Here is a 20,392-nt window from a genome sequence, read left to right on the forward strand (position 1 = left end):
TTAGACCGTCGGGTTTTTTTTCGGTGAAAAATATTTGCGCGGAATAAAAGCGCTGCAACAAGCTTTTCGCATGTCACGGGAAAAATGAAGCTCGATTTGTTGAAGCGAATCGCATTGCCACGCGGAGATGACTCTTTATTACGAATTTTCGAGAGGCATGTGGAATTGTTGGTGAAAATTGTAAACGCGTTTTGATCGTCATAAAAATAGAGTAGAGATTAAATTATTTTCAAATACTTGTTTATTATCATCAGATGAGTATCATATTTTATTGAGCGTTATTTCATTCTATAATTGTCGGGAATGATAATCGCTCGTGAACCTGTAGCTAAAAAGTATTACAAGATCGTGCAGCCCCTTAAACAGACCCGGGGCGTCCGCGCCGCCGCCCCCACGAAATTATTACGATCATATCTGGTGTAAAACCCCATTCCAGGCCCACATGGCAATGCTCACAATGCTTGATACTCTGTCCCCTTTGTTCCGCCTTCACCGTGAAATGGCCATTAGATCGCGCGATTTTTCAAATCGACCTTGCTCACCGCCGCCACCGCTGTTACTCACCCTTGCTGCATTAATTCCGATTTAAATGGATTCGAAACAGCCTTGCGCGAAATCGAAAACGCCACCTCCGTAGAGAAATGGCATTATTTACGCCTATCGTTACGAGGCCGCAGTGCCTCGTGCCGATTTTTGCGCATTAATGTGCAATTTAAGAAACAGGGACGCGCTAGCGTGGTAATAAAAGGTCGCAGAAATTTCGATTACTCAACCGCTCGAATTGTAATTTCGATACTATCGCGAACGAAGAACAGAAGACACGTTTACACACCGACGATAGACTTTTTCGCAAGAATCTAGAAGCGTAACGCTTTACGCGGCCTCCGTCGGCGTGTTCAGAATACAGAAAGAGACGCTTGCGGGCGCGACACAAAGAGCAACGAAACGACGACGGCGACGACGCGATGTTCTCGCGTTTTTTCCCTCGAACGCAACCCTAAGGAAGAAGAGCACTTTGTGTCTCTCCGTCGCGGTGGGGCCAGAAAAGGCTTTCCGGGCAAATGGGGGGACGACTTCGTAGGGTCATCGGTGCCCGAGTCTTTCGACGCCATCGTCGTCGCGACTTTACGAAGCCACGGCTAGATAAACGCGAAAGAATCCCGGTATCCGGTTTCGCGGTTCCTAGATTCGGCGAACACGCGTCGCGGCGCGCGGCGTTCTAGCGTCGTATCAGCGACGCGTGACTGCGTAAACCGAGCGTCGCCGTTAACGACGTCGTGTCGTCGTCGACAGGTCCATCGAGACCGTTTATGCTGCGGCTTTCGGGCCATAAAGCCACGTCCGCACGCGGAAGAACTATGTATTTAGTCGGAACGAGCGCAAAGTTCTCCTCGCAACCGCGTCTGCGGATAAATATAGAAACGCGTAAAATACGGGAAGGCACACTCGCGTCGAGCCGTTAACGAAAAGTTGTGCTGCTCCTCTCGTGACGTAACTTTCGAGTCGTCGAGATCCAGGAAACTCGGGTTTCAAGTATCGAGAGGGATGTGTAAAGCGGAAAAATTCAAGCTTAAATCGTCCGAAATCGTATCTCCGATTTTTTTCACAGCACAGGTGCAATCAGACTCGCGCGGGATGCAAGTACCGTCAACGATGTCAATGATGTCTTCTCGTTCAATCGATGCGATTCTCGGGCCGACAAGGGTGCCGGCGAAAAAAGAAAAGAAAAGAAAGAAAGAAAGAAAGGGGGAAACGGTAACTCTAGCCGCGGCAGTAAATAATCCAGCCGGCCTTTATTATGCGAGATTCATGAAAGAGCGTGTATGACAATGATATTCGGCCGGCGGGGAGAAACGCGAATGACGTTCGGGCCATCAAAGCGGCACGAGGCCACCCGTTATGTAGCGGAGCGGGGAGAGGGATCGAAGGGTGGAAAAAACATGGAAACCGCATATCGCCGGGCACCCCCGCGTCGCGAGAGTGAGGGGGCCGCGGTTCCTTCCTTCCGGCCTCTCTCTTTCGTTCTCTGTCCCTCATTCAATCCCTCCTCCGGATTCGTCTCATGGTCCTAACGGCGTCTTTAATTAAATCGCTTCGGCAAGAGCGGCCACTCTTTCTCTAATTTTTTGCCTTCTCATTCTCCTCTTCTTCGTGTTCGCGATTCAAACGACCTTGGCCACTCCGCGGCGCGGAAATTGCAGTTTTGCGTTTGGCAAGACGAGTCCCGATTCTCTCGTAAATCACTCGTCTTTCGACGACGAGCTGTTCGCTCGTTACCCGAGCTCTCTGGGCTCGACAAATGCGATTTTCAGAGACCATTGTATTTCCGATACGTTTCATTTAACGTTTCACCGACGTGGGACGTGCACCGATATTCCTCGTTAATTGATCGCGGGACACTCACGGCACTCTCGAAGCGATTTAAGTTGTCCTTTTAAAACGGGAGACATGGTTGACTTTTAATCCTTCTCCACCGTGAGATCTCAACCGTGTTCTTCCCGAGGATTCGCGAATCTACATTAACGATCTCGCCCATCTTGCGCGCGCCACCGTCTGACCGAGGTTTGCGGCGGGTGGCTGCGGTTGTAACGGATACGGGGAGGGTACGGTGCCGGTACTCACCTCGACAGTATCTTGGATACACAGCCGTGAGATACCCTGAGTTGTCTCGAAATGTCGCACGGTCGGACGCCGCTGTGCGCGAGCTCGACGATCCTCTGCCTCACTACATCCGGTAGGGGCCTTCCGTTCACGAAGACGCCACCGAGCTGGTTGACTCCGCCGTGACCTGGAAACACAAGGATCGATGATGCACATTAGTCGACTACGATTTGCAACGGGCTTTAAGGGGGTATTCTAGTGTAGCATGTCAGAAAAATCGAATTTTTTTGGCATATTTTGCAAGTATATGGTATGGAAAATATGTCTGCGAGAAGATTTAGCCCGATTCGCAAAATTAACAAAGTAATAGCACCTAATAGAAAATAACCTCTGGCGCGCGCTCGGCGGTTGGACCGCGCGGCACACAACAGAGCGTTGTGTTAGTATTTTAGGTAGGATCGGAAGATCGTTATTCTTTGAAGGTCGTACATTTGAATTGGAGCCTTTGTATAGTACAGGTTATATAGTACAATGAATCTCTAAATTCATTGATTTGGACTTTTGCTCCAAAACATCTCCATGCTGGCGTGAAAGTTGTTGAAATAGCAACATTCTTGGCAGTTATAATTTTCAATAAAGGATTTATGCCAATTTTAAAACTTATGAACGTGATGGGAGTCAGTATTGGTCAGCAAGCGGTGATGTACGCAAACTCCCGGAACGAAGCTCGTATCACCCGCTCGGAGCGGCGCTCCACTAACTTCTCTCGAGATCAGAGAATGAATCGCGGGGAAGAGAGATGAGCTCTGCAGGACTTCTACGAACAAGAGGAATGTCCCCTGTATGGCCCTGGACTAGCCGATTGATCGTAAGTAACATTATCTCTATGTAATCAGTATGAAAACTTTAAACGTGTTTTTCTAGAAACCATGTTTTTCAAATTGGTTCCCATGATATCTCAAAAACCAGTTAATCAATTGACTCAGGCTTTTGCACACATCTTCAGTATATGTGTGGCTATAGCCCCTACCACAATCAAGTCGAAATATTGTTTTTTGGAATTTCTACAGCCCTTCAATGGTAAAAAAAATGGCACAAATCGAAACTTAATTTTCTCAATGAAGTCATGTTTTAAATTTTCAACATTTTTTTTCATTCTGGTACCTGCTATAGCCACACTCATACTAATTAAGAATCTCTTTAGTTTTTTTTGTTTCAGATGAGCAGAACAGCTGAAATCATGGGAACCATGGACCAACTTTTTTTTCATGTTCTTATTTAATATCATGTGCAGCGCTTATTTATAGTTATTGTCTACTACAAAAATTTGGAAACACACCAAATATGTATGAATAAGCAGGGAAAACCCTGCCTCAAAAAACCTTATACTTTTTTCAAAAAAATTCACCAAAATAGCATACAAATTCCGCTTTTACACTAGAATACCCCCTTAAATCCCGGCGGTAACGTCATAATTATACCGCTGATGTCGCAAAAAATACATCGGCTAAACGGGATTAACGTCGTCATCTCGTCGCTTCTGAACGGCGTTCCCGGCGTCGGTACAAAGAGTCAATCGTACCGCGAACGATCCGCCGTGAAATCACGGCGTTAAACGCGATTTGCGTGTGAATCGGTCTTCACGCGCTCGTCAAGACTCACGATCGTTAGGGGTAGCCGGCAGAACGGATCGCGAACGCCAATGTAAATCTCCTCTGGAGCGGTCTATCGAGCCGCAAAATCATTCCACTTGACAGACTCCGCGGACGAGCACTGTACCGTTCGCCAACGTGATCTTCCGTTGAGAGAACGATTCCGATCTCTCACGCTTTAGTAGTTTTAAGGGCAATAATTCATCGCGAACACGTACTTGCGTTTACTTGACATTTGCTGAAATTTACGTCGCATCCGATAATCCTCGCGAAACGGTGAAGCGCGTGACGATAGGCGGAACACATGGCGCGAACTTTAACATCTCTAATCATTTTCGCAGGAGACATGTTCCAGGGTCAATATTGCGAGAACGTTCATTATTATTAGCTTACCCCTTGGCTGCTGCCACTCGAGTCTGTCCTAACGCGTTCGTAGGCTTCATTCTCGCGCATTAAAGCCGCCTAACGCGATAAGTTGCAGCCAATATTGTAATGGAGGGTCCTGCTTCGCGACATATGTCCCCTCGTTCGTGCCAGTGCACCGATGATTCGATGATCATCGTTGTTTTCGACGACCCTTCGGTCACGATGAGTCGAGCTTAAGCGAATTAAGCCGCCGTCGTTCCCGTGGCTATTTTCCCTCTTCGACACTTGTTCCGGCAAATATACTCGGATCGAGATGAACGAACCGCGCGAGCCCGCAATATAAAAAGTCGATATCATCAATGAATTTGGAAGCTTACCATAATTTACGTTACCGAGAATCCTGAGAATTTGTAATAGTTGCGATTATATCGTTATTTAATCCTCGATTTTACGTAACAGCGGCGGCAGAAACTGATTCAACGAAGAAACAGATTAAACGAGCAACAACGAGTCAACGCCATCGTCATCGTGCGCGCGTTTCCATCCGAACGGAGGGGTTTCGTAATTACGGCAACACCATGGTCTATGAGGCGTGAACCACGTTTCTTTTTCTCTCTCTCTCTCTTTCTCTCGTTCAATCGTATATTGCATCGCATCGGCCGCTCACGCGCACGTCGCCCGATGATCTCGCACGAAGACAATGAGGTCTCCGCGATCATTACTGGAAACGATACGCGCTTTCCGGTCGCAAATCAATTCGCTCTCGCGTTTATGGTCGCATCCCCGCGGCGCGGCCGGTAGTCAGGGGAATAGTCGTCGGGATCATGGTGGCATTGCCAGGCATTGCGAGAGAGCACCATGACTACCCTACACGCGCGCACACGCCGTCACGGCTGCTGACCACAGCTATACGAGGGCTCCGAGTCCGGCCTGGACCACCCCCGAATCGACTAGCTACTGCTGCTACGCGGATTTCGCTGCCGTCACTGAAACTGGCCATCGTATTACCGGAGCTCATCGCCGCCGCTTCATCCCGCGCTTCTGGGATACGTCGAGCCGAGAGACCTTGCAAGAGAGAGAGAGAGAGAGAGAGAGACTGATTGAGCTGTTTCTGCACGACTGTTATTGTTCACGAGACAGTTATTATAGGTTTACCGCCGATACCTGTCCTTCATCGGAAAAATCACGTCCAAGATTATGGTATTTCAATAACCGACGCGATAACAAATTTTCCCACTGACCAAACCGAAAGAGATTAACGACGTTTGTGGTCCTTAGCTTGATCCGCGATGCAAAGTGTGCAAAGTAAGAATTTCTTGATAGACTCGACGACTAGCGTTGATAGAATCGCTCGCGGTCGTCAATCGGTGTGATCCGTGGGCAATCCCGTCCAACTGTATCCAAGTTCGTGACTCGATAAAATCGGGGCTTATGGTTTTATCGCCGTCCGGATTGGCAATCGGAGAAAGCCGATGGCGTTTCCTAATCAATCGCGATTCGAGCCGGCGGTTCGGCAAAAACGCCGATGCAAAATAAGGTGACCTGGCTGAGCGCCGAGCTGCTGCGGACTACTTCCGGACAAGTGCGATTCTCATCGGCCGCGAGTCGCCATTACATTTTCATTACGTACGTGCCCGTGTTTCGATGGCCGTTGCCGCGCTAATGATATCCTTGAAATCTCGCCGCGTTCTGAAGCGAGACGTCTCGATCCGGTTTTCATTATCGCTCACAGATCTCATCACGCTAATTCCCCCAGAAAAATCATATTTACGACAGCGGTGATATTTATACGCTACGCGTTTACGTGTTCTTGGACAAGTGGAATTATTCAGGGTCCATTCGACCATCGTTATAACTGTAACGATATCTAGGCCATCGTAAATCGAGTGTTATTAAGAGGAAGATCCGAGCTTTTTATTCATCGACAAATTTTGATTGCCGGCACTCGAAGCACCGCGTTTCTGCCGATCCACTTTTGCGCAGGATAGAGGACCGGTCCTGAGGAGAGCGGAGCCAATAAACCGAGGCCCGGTGATACATCGGCGATCGGCGGGTGCGTGTGTACAGCCAAGAACTTTGATATAGATTCCCGTGTAGAGTCACTCGATATTTTCCCGGCTGCATCGCGTTGCTTTGTTCCCGTATTACATTACGTCCCGGCGTTACGTATTGCCGGCACGCTCGAATACGACGGACTTTATTATTCGATGGCTTGAAAAATACGTCCAGAAACGTAAACCGTCGACGCTCGCACGCCGGCCTCCTCGGAGTTCCGCGGCATCATAATTCGCGATCGCAATCGCGATCAGCGATATTGTGACATTAATCGCTGCGCGAAAAACGCGATTAATGTCACAATATCGTGATTGATAATAAATATTTCATTAACTTTTTTCATCGGCGCGGTTCACTACTGGCGACTTGATGACCAGCGACCGGTGTGGCCAGAGATGCCCGTCATTATAGTTAAGGGGATTCTGGAGTCGTCTGTATTACCGGCGGAATTGGTCGATCTTACTGTACTAATTACTCTTTAATGATTGTATAGAATGAAAAATCCTTCTCCACGATTAAAGTATACAAAGAAATATACCGAGCGAAACTCGACTTTATGTTAAAAACGACAAAAAAATTTACAGTTTTATTATCGGCTTATTGTGACGTCACCTCGTACATTAATGTTCTTAATATAAATGTTTTGCAGTTTGTGTGGCCAAAATTCGATAATCGCAAGGACGGAGCAAAATGAAAGAATATGGGGAAGCTTTTAGAAATGAATTTAGAAGCCTAGTGTAAAAGTAATTAGTGCAGAACGATTCGTGATCATTTCGTGCCTACGTATGCCTGTGAAATCGTGGTTGAATAAAAAATTGTGATTTTTTTCCGTTTGGAAAATTAAGTCTTGCTTTTCACATTACATTATTGTGTGTACTTTTATCGTGGAAAAGGATTTTTCATTCTGTGAATTCAATAAAAAGAAGATACAGGAAAATCATCGATTCCGCCGGTAATTCAGACGCCGCGACGGAGTTCACTGGCCACTCCAGGATCCTCTTAATGCCTCATAATTATTAATGTTCCATTGGATTTAACAGATCCGCCGCGCGCCCATTAACGAAACGCGACACTCGTGCTTGCTTAATTAATAAAATACAGCCCAATTGCTTATTGGATAGGAATCGGGGATTGACAAATTCGTTATCCTTTGTGATATCCTCGACAAAGTCAGTCGCATTAAACGAGATATTCTCCTGTGCGGAAAATTATTCGTTTATAAAAGAATCAGGATTATTCTCATGCATAGATTTGAGACGATAACTCGCGGGGAAGAACCAGGTGGACTATTACAAGAGTCGTGATCACAAACGCGCCACGTTTCTCGATGAATTTAGTGGAAGAGAGAGAGCTACGAGGCGTTTGCGAGCGGCTCCTACGCAGATCGCGGCGGCTGCAACGATTGCGGTTTAGTTTTTCGTCGGTACCAGGTACCGCTACGGCTCGGTTGGCGATCGAAGGCCATTGGATTTGTTCTTTTCGCACTCTCATTTGTCCGTCGACGCTACGAATCCGCGGCTCTTACCTGTCACATCTTTCCTACTTGCTCTATTTCATCGAGACTGCGTCGGTGGACCACGAGAGAAATCGTGCCCCCGAGAAAATAGTTTCGCGCGTCTCGCGCGGTACTTTTTTGCGTCAATCGTCGACATCCGTTGACAATCGCATCAAACCTGCACGCAACATTGACTCCATAACGCTGGAGGATGTAGTAAAAGCCAAAGAATGGCCGGCAAATTGAAAGCGTCGGGAAAAAACTTGCCGTATGAAAAAAAGAGTCCTCGATCGTGAGATTAGATTCGTTTTCCAGGAGCGATTAGAATTAGTGCCGTCACGATTGCCGACGTTTGACATAAGTGCTCGCAAAAATAATCTCAGAATTAAATAGATAACGTAGATTCGCGAGAGACAGTGTCCAATATCATCTAATATCGCAACAAGAGAGTAACCATCACAAGGAGAGAAATAAAACAATGGTCAAGAGACCTGCATAACGATGCTAACACATGAGTCTTTAGATAGCAACATGATTCAGATGATTAGGAAAGTAAACGACAAGAAGTCTACACTAACGATGACAAGAGGCATGTAAAAGATCTTACAGGTGTAATACTCCATCATGTTCTGATTGTATCGGTAGGCACTACTCAAGGTAGTGCTGAGGTCCATCGCGGCACTTCCCGGCCCGACGGCCATCGGGTATCCAGGTGCCTGCTTCTCCCGGAGTACGGGGGGTGGATTTACACGTGACGTGCGAAACGCATCCGAAAGAGACCGGCGGTCAATGGGACCGCCGATAAAGACCTCTCACACGCTTCCAGAAGTGGCTTTCGTCCCTTTTTTACTAGGCAGGCCGGTCTATGGCGACGCGGTACAATGACTGTCATCAGGAGCGTCTTTGTGCCGGGCGACGGGTGGCTGCTGCGGACACCCGGTCGGCCGTCGCTTCATCCTCGTGAATCGAGTGCCGTGTCGCGTCGCGGGAAAATCGGGTCTGATCTACGAGTCGCGTCGAGTTCTCCGAGCGCTCACATCGTCCGAGGGTGATTCGGATTTTGAGTTTCACACGCGAGGATCTCCGCGCGCGCTTCTACGACACTCGTTTCGATTCTGTCGGGAGGTTTATTGCACGTAGTCCTCTGGCAGCCCGGTTTCGGTTACGCGTTCATCATGGCCGTAAAAAGTCCAAGATGAACCTGCACCATGCACTCTGCGTACGACAGTTACACGCACGACAGTCACGCGCACTGCCCTTATCGCCCGCCACAATCACCAATCCAGCTCACTGCATCCGAGTGGTCCAGTTAAACGTCCAAGTGTCCTCAAGCTCTCCCGCGGCATCTGACAGCTTGATGCGTCCAACGTCTCAGCAGGTAGTTAGTGTAGTTGTCACTGCGCTCGGGTGAACGCGATGAGACGTGGATTCTCTCATGACGTTGCAAAGTGCATCGCATCATCCAATAATTATTCCGCGGAAGCATTGACCCATGACGGACAAATGCCAGAACGACCAAAACTTTGAGCTTGATCGTGACAAGAGGTCTCTTCTCTGTCCAAGATCCTCTGTACGAGATCCTCGAGTGACTTTGCAGTCTCCGGAAAACGGGGGTGTCTCTCGAGCGCGTCCGTTATCCTTATCAGTCGCCACCGGTTGTTTTCGCGCCCCCGTGAAAGCGGCGCCGTGCCGCCTCGGCGAACCGTGCCGACGACGTCTTGGTGGCACGAAGGTGGCTTCTGCCGACGGACTCACGTGACTTCGGACAGCTTTTCGACCCCCGCCTGACGGCGGCGAGCTTTCATCCCCACGCGGCGTGCGACCCCGCCTTTTGCATCCCTCGATCGGCATCCAACCAGGCGCGATTGGCCGACGCGGCGCGAGCAAGGGGTGGGAGAGTGCGCTGCGACGAGGGGTTTCTACGGAAACGGTGGCGGCGTCGCGCGGAATAACCTCGTTATTGGCATCACGACGACGACGGCGGGAACGGGATGGATCCTCTTCGTCTCTCTTTCTCTCTCTGAGCGCGGAGTGGCAGGCGAGAGGGTGAAGAGGACGGAGGACGGAAGATCCTCGGGATGGTGGAGAGACGAAGGCGAGCGCGAAATAAACGCTCGCCGGCTGGTCTACCGCCAACAGTCCCGCGCGAAATCACGCGACGCACACCCCCGTGAGCACTGCTTATTCATGAGGGTGGCCCTCTACGCCGGGAGGAGAGAAGGTCGTACCTCTCGCGGATCCCCTCCGATACGACAGAGATATGTCGCGCCCTATCGATTTTATTTATTTAAAAGTTACCCTCCGTTCGCGCTCCGGTTCCTCTCGCCCGCCTACAACGCTTCGTTACGCGGAGTGGATCCACGCGGCACGCGTAGATCATTGATCGATGATAGAAGGACCGGGGAAAAGGGCGAGGACGGAGATGCACAAGCGCGGAACGAGAGTGAATTGGAATCGCGTTCGTCGATTTGTCGTTAGCGATTTCGCGACGAGTTTCGTAGCAATTGCAGCCCTTTAGATTTCGTACTTGTTCGTCTCGTTTTGCATTTCTATTTCCGTCGATTTTCGACGATTCTCCGTCGTTGCTCCAACAGTTTCCCCTTCGATTGTCCCCGTTTAGTTCTTCTCCGTCGTGACGTTGTGTAATTTATTATTATTCACTTTATCGATCCACTTGTACGCGGATGGCGATTCTGGAATATCGAGCGGCAATAAACTCGTTTAGCTATCGCAGTTTTCAAATAATTCTGGAAAGATCCAAATTGAACAACGACGAAAAGTCGTGCAACCAAATGTTGAAAAATTAATTCCGGTCGGTTGCCAACGATGCTGTGGAGGATTACACGTGATGATTTCCGAATATTCCGAAACTAAAGAGTTTCACTTTCCGATTATCCGATTTTTCCGATACTTGTAACCCCAAAAGAATTAATTCTCGGAGCATGTCTCTCGCGGCATGCGTCGGCGCGACTAATTACAAGACTGATTATGTGAAGACAAACACTGCGAACGCCGTCTATGGAGGGATGGCGAAGGTGGTCGAGGGAGAAAAGGGCTTTGCAATCCGCAAACTGCCAGCGACGAGTGGGGAAGCCGATGCGGAAGGTGGGGCACGATGTATACTGGTTTGCGAACCGCGGTGTACGTGCTTCTTGAGAACTTATTCTCGGACGTGATACGTATCGTCATCTACAGATACTCGTGTGTTGGAAAGGACTTGCACTCGATGGCTGCGGCTTAACACTTTGCTGATGCGAATCGTTTGACCGCACAAAGATATTCGCACCTTTCTGTATATTATGTATATTTTTCAAACTACTAAGAATGATATAATTTTGTATGTAAAATATATATTTATTATTACTGTGTAATAATAAATATACTCATTTTATTATTAAAACTGGAATTATTATTTTTCACTTTATTTTATCCAGCAACTGCAAATTTTTGTCAATGTACAGTGCAAAATAAATTTAGAACATTTCCACGAAATTCATATCGTTGTCGGGTCAGCCATTAGCCGCCGCAAAAAGCTACCACCTTTTTAAATGCTACGCTGGGAAAGATAGGGCCCGAGGCGCACGGATCAGGCCGGATCGCCCGGAAGGTGCGGTCAGCCATCGTCGTCGTCGGTGGGACCGTCGCCGGATCGCGAATCTCACAAGGGTCCGGTTTACATTCGAGTGCGTTCTTTCGCGATCTTTCTTCTTCCCTTCCAGGCCCCCCGCATTGCCGGTCGTTCTCTCCCGCGCTGACACCAGATACCCGAGATCGCGAAACTCGCGTGCGTTCTTGTCAAACGGTGTCGTTGCGCAACCGGTGTATGCGACACCGACACTCGGGCGCGGCTGCACTTCCTAGCAACAAACTGTGCTCGATCCCGCTGTCGATTCGTGAGAATGTCGGGCAACTCGTGCGGGAAGTCTCGCGCGTACGCGCGTGCAAAGTCACTCGCAACTTGCATGGAGAAATGCATGCGGGAGATCGTTCTCGCTTCGCCCTTGTGGAATAATTCGGCGACGAGAGACGGGCGCTTCGATCCTCCCGGAGCAGCACTCTATTTATAATTCCGCGTGTTCGTCACCGTGCGCCTTCTTTCACGGAGGTGACGCGGCGATAAACCAGTTTTTCGCGAACCTTCGAAGGCCTCGTGTTCTCGGTCCCCTCACGCAAAAATCCCTGCTCCTCCACCTGACGCGCGGATCCTCACGAGCGAGCACCCTCCATTCGTCATTACTACCGTCGGCGAACCTAATCTCTCGAGGATCTCGCTCGAGATTACGCTTTGGCATATCATTTGCCTGAACGAACGAGCGGCTCCAGCCGTGTTGACGGGTAATATGTCCTCTACATGATTGCACCGGCGCTCGACTGACTGAGACGAGACGCATTTGTAGGTGAATGGGGACGCACCGTGGACCCGGAGGCACAAACCCTGTGGTGTGGGCGGTGGGGGACGGGGAGACGATGCGGTGGCACGATGGTGCACGCGGGGGTAGATGCAGATGAGGCCGCCGCACGGGATGCATCGATCATTGGGGGTAATGCGGCCGCATCGTGCTCTTGGCTGTCCCTAATCAGTGCCTAGGCGAGTGCCACTATCCTTCCTAATCTGTCGACCGACCGCCGCATTAATCTCCTTTGTCATAGTACGCGAGATCGAGGAGTTCGCCGAGCGAACGGGACGTCTGCGAAATTGACGATGTCGTCGAGGAACACGTCGCGCGATAATGCATGCGCCTTTTTTCGCACGTCGCGGATTATCGATAGATTGGGGAGCGAGGCACCCTTCTCGGCGCGAAGCAAGATTGTACCACGTTTCAAATTAAGAGACCAAGGATCCTGTTGTTTTCTTTCATCCAACGCGACATCATTCTGCGGAATTGCGAGTAACGATTGCACGAGAGATTCACCCCCGGCAGAGTGTTCCTCCGATGGCGGTACCAGCGGCAGGGGAGAAAGGTGGGCGGCGATAACTCACGAGATTTGATGTAAATAGCGCACTTACTTATTCGCCAGTGTCGCGCGGCAGAAGTTAAAAATACGGAGGGCAAGGTGAGGGGTGGCTCGTGGGGCGGGCGAGAGAAAATGAGAGAGAGAGAGAAAGCGACTTTTTTGCGTAATGAAAGCAATCAATTCAAGTCCCTGCCGCCTCCGCCATCCTGCCGAGGGATAGTCGTCGCGCTCTCTCGATCCTTCCATCCCGTTCGTTCTCCCTTACGTGTCGCTTGGTCCTGTTAAGGACGGAGGAAAGGAGGCAGCGGTGAGCAGCGATGGTGGTAGTGGTAGTGGTAGCGGCGGCTCACCCTCGTTTCACCGCACCCGCGTGCCACCCTCTTTCTCGCCACCCCAACGGTGGCCGCGACCACTTTTGTAGTCATCATAAAATGCCCTGCTTTCAAGTTCCGACGATTGCTACTCTTTTTTTTCCTGGTCCCGGCGACGGCGGTGGTGGATAACGAAGTGTGGGGTTCGCAGGGGGGGCGCGGCACGGAGAGAATGAGGGGGTGGCGACCGAGGTGGCGGTTAATCCTGAGCATTCCCGACCGGGAGGAGCGCGGGTATGGAAGGACGATCTCTTTAAAAGAGCACTAAAGTATCGTTAATCTTAAGAAGAGGAGCTCTTACTTTCGTCCGGACAGACTGGTTAGACGCGACCGCTTGATACAGAAAGAAATTGCGACGCCCTGAAATAAATCCCCGTCGTTCCGTGGTTAAACTTGCCCGGACAAAACGGCGATATTTTGTTAAAAGTCGCACATTTTTATCACAATTGCACAATTGTTAAATCGTGGCTCGCGCAGTAATTAATATATCTGCGAGATATTCTTTCGTCGGCGACACGCGTTTTAATATGGACGTTTGTTACATTTGTCTCTCGTCAGTTACGTGATAATGTTACGAGAATGAGATTCCTCGACGGCAGACAAAGAGGCAACCGCCCCGTGGGAAATGCTAAATGTCAAACACACAACCCTCCGACGCTCCCGCGGGAGCTAAAGGCCATAGCGTCATAATATGATTACGTTTTTTCCGTCATCCCCCTGTTTAGAGGCGATTATTATTGTGCGTTGAGCGCTGCCGACGAATTTACGGCAACGTGCAACATAAAACCAAACGACTCAATTGCAAAACTGCTCAATTTCTTTCTTCCATTCAAACCGTAATAGAAGTTTTAAGACTGTTCTTGCCGTTTAATCTTTTCATTTTTATTTCTATTCAAATTTGCTACTAAATATTGTGGATATTTACAGATTCTTCGAAATAAATTTATTTTATGCATTCCCTAACAAATAATGCTTTGTGCTGCAAAATAATTAAGGAAAAAATGAGCCGTCGCTCAGCTCGAGCGAGCGCGCTGTATTTGCCGACAGCTCCCCGTGTATTAAGTAAGAATAGCGTTACGGTAATGGCTGAAAGAAGGGTTATATCGCGCGCATAAAAGGGACGCACTTGAGTGGTTTGTCGTCGTCTTGCAGTGGGCGGAAAGTGGAGGATTCGCCCTCCAAGTGTAGCGACACGTGAGGGGGTGGCGGACGAGAGTGCAGCGCGAGCACGAGCGCACGTGCTGTCGCGTGCCGCGATGCCCGTGATCTATATGCGCCGTCACCGCGCATATATGGAAATTATTGCCACGCAATTCGGATACACCCTCCTCTGTTGTACGCGGCACTACACGCGCGTCGCGGACCCATCTCGATTTAACGGAGCATTTTAAAAGCTATCGATCGACGACGATGCGGCGGAACCTCCGCGCGGATTTCGATGCGCCGCGCCGCCGCGCGATAAAAAAATCTTACGCTCGTTAATCATCGCGGGGACACATTTTGCATCGCGCTCGCCGCATGGCTATACTTAGCCGCTGCAGCTTTTATAAAAATTCTGCAACGCCAATATCCGATTTCCGACATGTCTCGAGAAGGCTGAGGTAAAATCTGGGGAAAAAGTTTGCCTCGCTCTAGCAGTAACGCGCTTCGCACATAAAATTGTAACATTGAATCTACATTGTAATTGTATAATATACATGTGTGTTGTAATTGTGTAAAATAATTGTGTAAAATAAACGCATGAAAGTTTTAAATAATGCCTAATCTCTTTCCGTATACGAAATTCTTGACTACGATTGGCGATGCGCGTCGACCCTTCCCGAAAAGACCCGGCAATCTCCATCGGCGTCTGAAGGTGGTGATGCGGTCGTGAATAAGGGCGCGGGCGGCGTGGCCTCCAGGGGGTTTAACCTGGGGGTTGGTGCATATTTCACGCTCTGTGGTCCCATCTCGCGGAGACAATCTGAACCAGCGCGGATACATCATCGCGTGACGCCACGTAATAACCCCCTGGACCACAACGAGCTCCTTTCAAAACCCTCTTATTTATTCATCTCACCTCGCGCGCCGCCACTCCCTCGCTCTCCCTTTCTCTCTTTCTCTCTCTCCGACCATCCGGCCCTTCGTCCTCCGCACGAGCCACGCCAACCCTCCGCGTTACCCTTTGCGACTTGGCAGCGCTCGCTTTTCTAAACCGAGGAAATCTCTCCTTTGTGGGGACATATTCATTTTTCTTCTTGAGAATCGAGGAAAGTTTCGCGGAGCAATACTACCACGGAATAATGCCCGACAATGGATGAGGGGTAGTTGATCTTAATCTTTCCCAGCTTCAATAAAAAATGCCAAAGGCCTTTATGCAGATTACTCGTTCGTTATCGAGAAGAGTGAGTTATCGTCTTACGCTGCACAGAACTGCATGGGCCGTGAGTCGAGTACCAACCACATCAAACAGAGAATATTAATCGAGCACGACATATTGCTCGCCGCCGCGCATTCCCCGAATAGCGCCTAATTTATATGCGAATTCTCGCAGCGCTCGCGTTCGTGCGGTGCCTTCGCTTTGGTTTTAGCACCAGATGTTGCTCGCGGGACGTGCATAAGTGCAGCGGTGCCGAAAACACGGAGGAAGAGGCTGTCAGGAGCTTTTTTTAACGCGTGTTCGTGCCAAGAGTAGTACTACCCTACACACGCTTTCAACTATCGACCTACGGCAGTCGACTGCACGTCCAAGTCCGCCCTTCCTCTCACGATAACGATAAGAAAAATTACATTTCTTATTATTGCAACAAACGATGCGCGTCCCGAGCGCGTCGAGAAGCTCGCAATGAGAGAAATGAAGCGGATGCGAGTGTCAAATATCGTTTGCCGGGGGCGACGCGGCCCTGATCGTTAAGATAATAATAATTCCACGAGCGTGCGGGGCTCGCGCGAAACGAAACGAACGAGGCGCGCGCGAAAGCGTGTACACGCGTCTCACACGCACTTGGCTCCTCTCTCGCGCGCGGCAAGAGAGGCTATTTGTCGGATGACAAACGAGCGGCGGGCTACGTGGGTGGCTTCGGCAGCCGCGGGAAATGGTGAGCAGCGCGCCGTGTCGCCGAGCCTGCTCTCTCAGAGCGTCGTTCTCGCGATCCTCTCGTGCTAAAGGACGCGGGACGAGCCGACGCCGCCAAGCGCGACGTGCAAATATCAGTGGCACCGTTGAATCTTTGAAACGTCCGATCCACGCAGCGCGATCGACGACGATTCCATCTTCTCGATCTTCTCTCGATCACGATCGAACGCGGGCGAGTACGACGGTCCGCCGCAAATTCGTCGACCAGCACGGCAAATCGCAGCGAGTATCGTACAGCTCGGAGAGAACCCGGCTACAGAGAGTGAGAGAGAGAGAGAGAGAGAGGAGTGGATACATTTCGGTCGGTCGGCAACATAGTAACGCGCGCGCAACATACACATGTGTGTGTGTGTGTGTGTGTGTGTGTGTGTGTGTGTGTGTGTGTGTCGGCGTAGGCGGTGCGTACGTGCGTGCGTCGCTGCATGCGTGTACGTGCAGAGGCCGGCAGGCACATAATGTCTAATGGGGGTGATTGTGCTCGCGCTCCGTGACGGATCAATCTGCCACCCCCTTCAACCCCCTGCGCCTCCTTCTCCTCCTCCTGTGTCTCCTCTTCCCCCGGACCCAGAAGCGAGAGAGGAGACGTCAGCCCTTGGTCCCGCCAAGCCGAAACCCGAGCACGACCTCGCGTGGATAACGCGGCTATTCGTCATACCGCCGTGGAAGGGCCGAAATTAGAGACGCCGCTAGTTGGAAGCGTTATTAATCGAAACGAGCGGCCGCGTCCGGTACGGTGCATCCCCCGAATTTACCTCTCGCGCACGATCAATTGCGAATGAATTAAACGAGAGACACGGGGCACCACAAAGTTCCCACCACGAGAGTTCTGCTAACGAGAGAAAGAAAGAGAGAGAGAGAGAGAGAGAACGGTCGACCTCGGTCTTTGCAAAAATCGGAAAAGTGGCATGCTCGACTTTGGACACCGAATCTGAACCGGTCAGGGAAAGGGCGGTGTCCTGTTACGCGTGCAGGGACATTCGCGGGCCTGTTCGCGTAACCTGTTCCTGCGGCTTCTAGCTCTGGAAGCGGTCGTGCCACGAGGTAACGAGGCGATCTCTCATATCGTGCCGCCCACGTGCGCCGTTGACATAAACACGGCCCTCACGTGTACTCCGATCGCTCTAAAAACCGCGTGCAGCCGGGGTCGGGAATCGCGGCCTCGGGGAGAAATTAATAATAAGTCGCCCTCCGCTTTCTCTCTCTCCTAGGCCAGGTAACTCATCCTGGTGGTGGCCTGCAAGAGAGCACCCCCGTCAATCTGTCAATGGGCGCAGCTTGTTTTAATTGGCGTTATTAATGGCGCCGATATCCGCTGCGACCGCCCGATTCATCCATACCCCCGACATTTTGCTCCTTTTTTCGTCCCGCTGTATCACGAGAGACATCGACTGCGGCGCATTAAACCGGAGGCACCCCGTTATTAATTATCACGCCGGATCGCCCTGGATTGGCGACGCTCCCGACCGCGTCGGACCTCGAGACCCGCGCTTACCCACCGAGTATCCCGCCAGACCTCGACCAGAGGTACGAGCGAGTTTCGCGTTTCGACCCGTGGTAAGTCGCAGATGGCAGCAGAAGGTTGTCGCATTTCAGGATTCGTGATCCAGATAGATCACGATAGATCGCGATAGATCGCGATAGTACCTTCATGAAGGTATTACTACTCGAAATTCAATTGCGGATTGCAAAATTGCAAATTTCACGATGACGCTTTTGTTACTCTTGGATGAATTTTTTTTGCTTTTCTACAATTGTTTAGTGTCGAGAGAATTTTGCGAGAAATTTCATGCACAGTAGCATAAGGAGACTTAGGCGGCACATGTCAGTTCCGCTCATTGTTGAGAGCCGAGTAAAAGATGTTGCGTAACAGAAGCGACCGCGGTCCGTTGGCTCTCTCGACGTGCTGAGACGGTGAATCGCTTTATACGCCATATCCGTTCGTAGCGTTCAATCAAATTTTTAATCGAATCGGAATTTCACCGAGTTTCCTCCCATACGCATACCGTTGAATTTATACGTCCTGATATGCTTCGTGGAAGGTTCATTTTACGGACGTGTAGATAGTTCCTTCAACGAGCTTGTTCTCCCGGACTCTCCTTCTATTAAATCCTCAGATTGTTGTAACGGTACCAGCGGGCAATCGCCGAAGAGTGCCAAAAAGCAAAACGCGAGAGCTCGACGCGAAATTTCTTCCGGGACTGAGAAAGCACGCGGATTGACATTTAGACAGCATCGTTAGCAGGCGCGATCAAATGGGCATTAGAGTGGAAAGCGAAGTGATCTGATTGGGCCCATATTACGCGCTGCAGCCGCGGAGCTTAATGCTTTTTCTCATTTTAGCAAAAACCGGCCGCGTAAAAGTCGCTGTAATTTAACGTCGATCGACGCACAGGTGGGGAGGCAGGGGGATCCATTATCGTTATCCGCGATCCTAATGGACAACGTTATCGCCTCATATCGACCGGTGGTGACTGGTGAAATTGGAACGAAATCACCGCTTTACGATATCCATATGAGTTATAATCATTCCCCGCGGCGCGGATAAAAACTTTTACGATAACGCGCGGAAAAAGTCGTCGCGGATTGCATATCGCTGGAATTTTATGCTTTTAGCGTGCCGATGCACGTGCACGTGCCGCGGTCGATTTCTGTCACATTTTAATTACCGTAGGTCCTGCGCGCGATTAACGGACCGATGAGATCGCTGTTGCAATCGGCGGATGGAAATCGAACTCGGGCTGTCCGTTTTCTGCCAGCTCGCGTAAACGCGCAAGGACGCGCGGGGAAAACGCCACGAGACGCGAGAGAAAAACGCGGATCGCTGCACCCGCTCGCGATCGCAAGGACGCCGCAGAGAATTGAGCAATTGTTCCCCTTTTTTTTGCTCCTTCGCAAATTACAATACGTTCGCTTAACTGTGCGATTTTCCACGCGCGCACGACAGATTCGCATGCACTCGCAACACGCACACACACATGTACAATCATCAATCCGCACCATAATCGTGCGTGCGATGACTAAATTGTTTCTCATGACGCTCGGAACTCTCTTTTTATGCCGAAACTCGCCGATTAGCGTGTCTCCCGATCTAAGCTTTTTAAACGAGCAAACAGGACTCTGCGGTCGCGTTTGCTCTACGTGCCGACACGCCGCGTTATAATTGCACGTGACAGACTGATGCAGTCGTTTTCCTTCCTCCTTTTTCTTTTTTTCCATTTTTTTTATTTCGGGTAATTCAGAGTGACCATCCAGCGTACACGTACGACCGAGTGCGTCCGTAACTTCGGCCATCGTCTCTTGGCCAAGCGTTACCGGGAATCTTGCGGTCGCCCCGCCGTAATCGTTCGCCATTTATTCCGACTCGCGTATTATAATTGCGCGCGCGGCGCATAAAATCCTTCTCGCGCGCCAGCTCGCGCCTCGCTCGCCGGGATTCCCGTGTATCTCATTTTTTGTTACCGTTTATGAAATCGTCCTCTGCATTAGCGAGTCGCGCCTGGTTAGCCCAACGACGTGGATTCCGCGGCAGTAGCGCGACTGCCGAGAGACGCGTTTTAGTACCGTAAATCTTGGATACTTCTGTTAGCTCCTCGATGCTCTTATTGTAACGTTCATCCACTCGTGCCTCTTGCACGTTGACTACGACGTCATCGCTATCAGCTCAAATCACGCGTTTTTTTGCATCGAAATTTGCACTGGTAATTACGTCGCTTTTGTTCTCGGTAGTATTTGCGCAACACGAGCCACTCAGATCGTTCGGAGGCGAGAAACAACGTGGCGT

The 20,392-nt window shown here is 50.2% G+C and overlaps 1 protein-coding gene across 1 annotated transcript in view; it reads right to left on the reverse strand.

The window, feature by feature from the left end:
• The window catches only part of LOC105281568 (uncharacterized transmembrane protein DDB_G0289901), a 142,417-nt gene that overhangs the window by 29,660 nt on the left and 92,365 nt on the right, over positions 1 to 20,392 (reverse strand). The window contains exon 4 of the mRNA XM_026974168.1: positions 2,623 to 2,788. Coding sequence (XP_026829969.1) covers positions 2,623 to 2,788 — 166 coding nt within the window. The remainder of the gene's footprint in view (positions 1 to 2,622; positions 2,789 to 20,392) is intronic.

Source organism: Ooceraea biroi, chromosome 12, assembly GCF_003672135.1.
Source record: "Ooceraea biroi isolate clonal line C1 chromosome 12, Obir_v5.4, whole genome shotgun sequence".
NCBI lineage: Eukaryota > Metazoa > Arthropoda > Insecta > Hymenoptera > Formicidae > Ooceraea > Ooceraea biroi.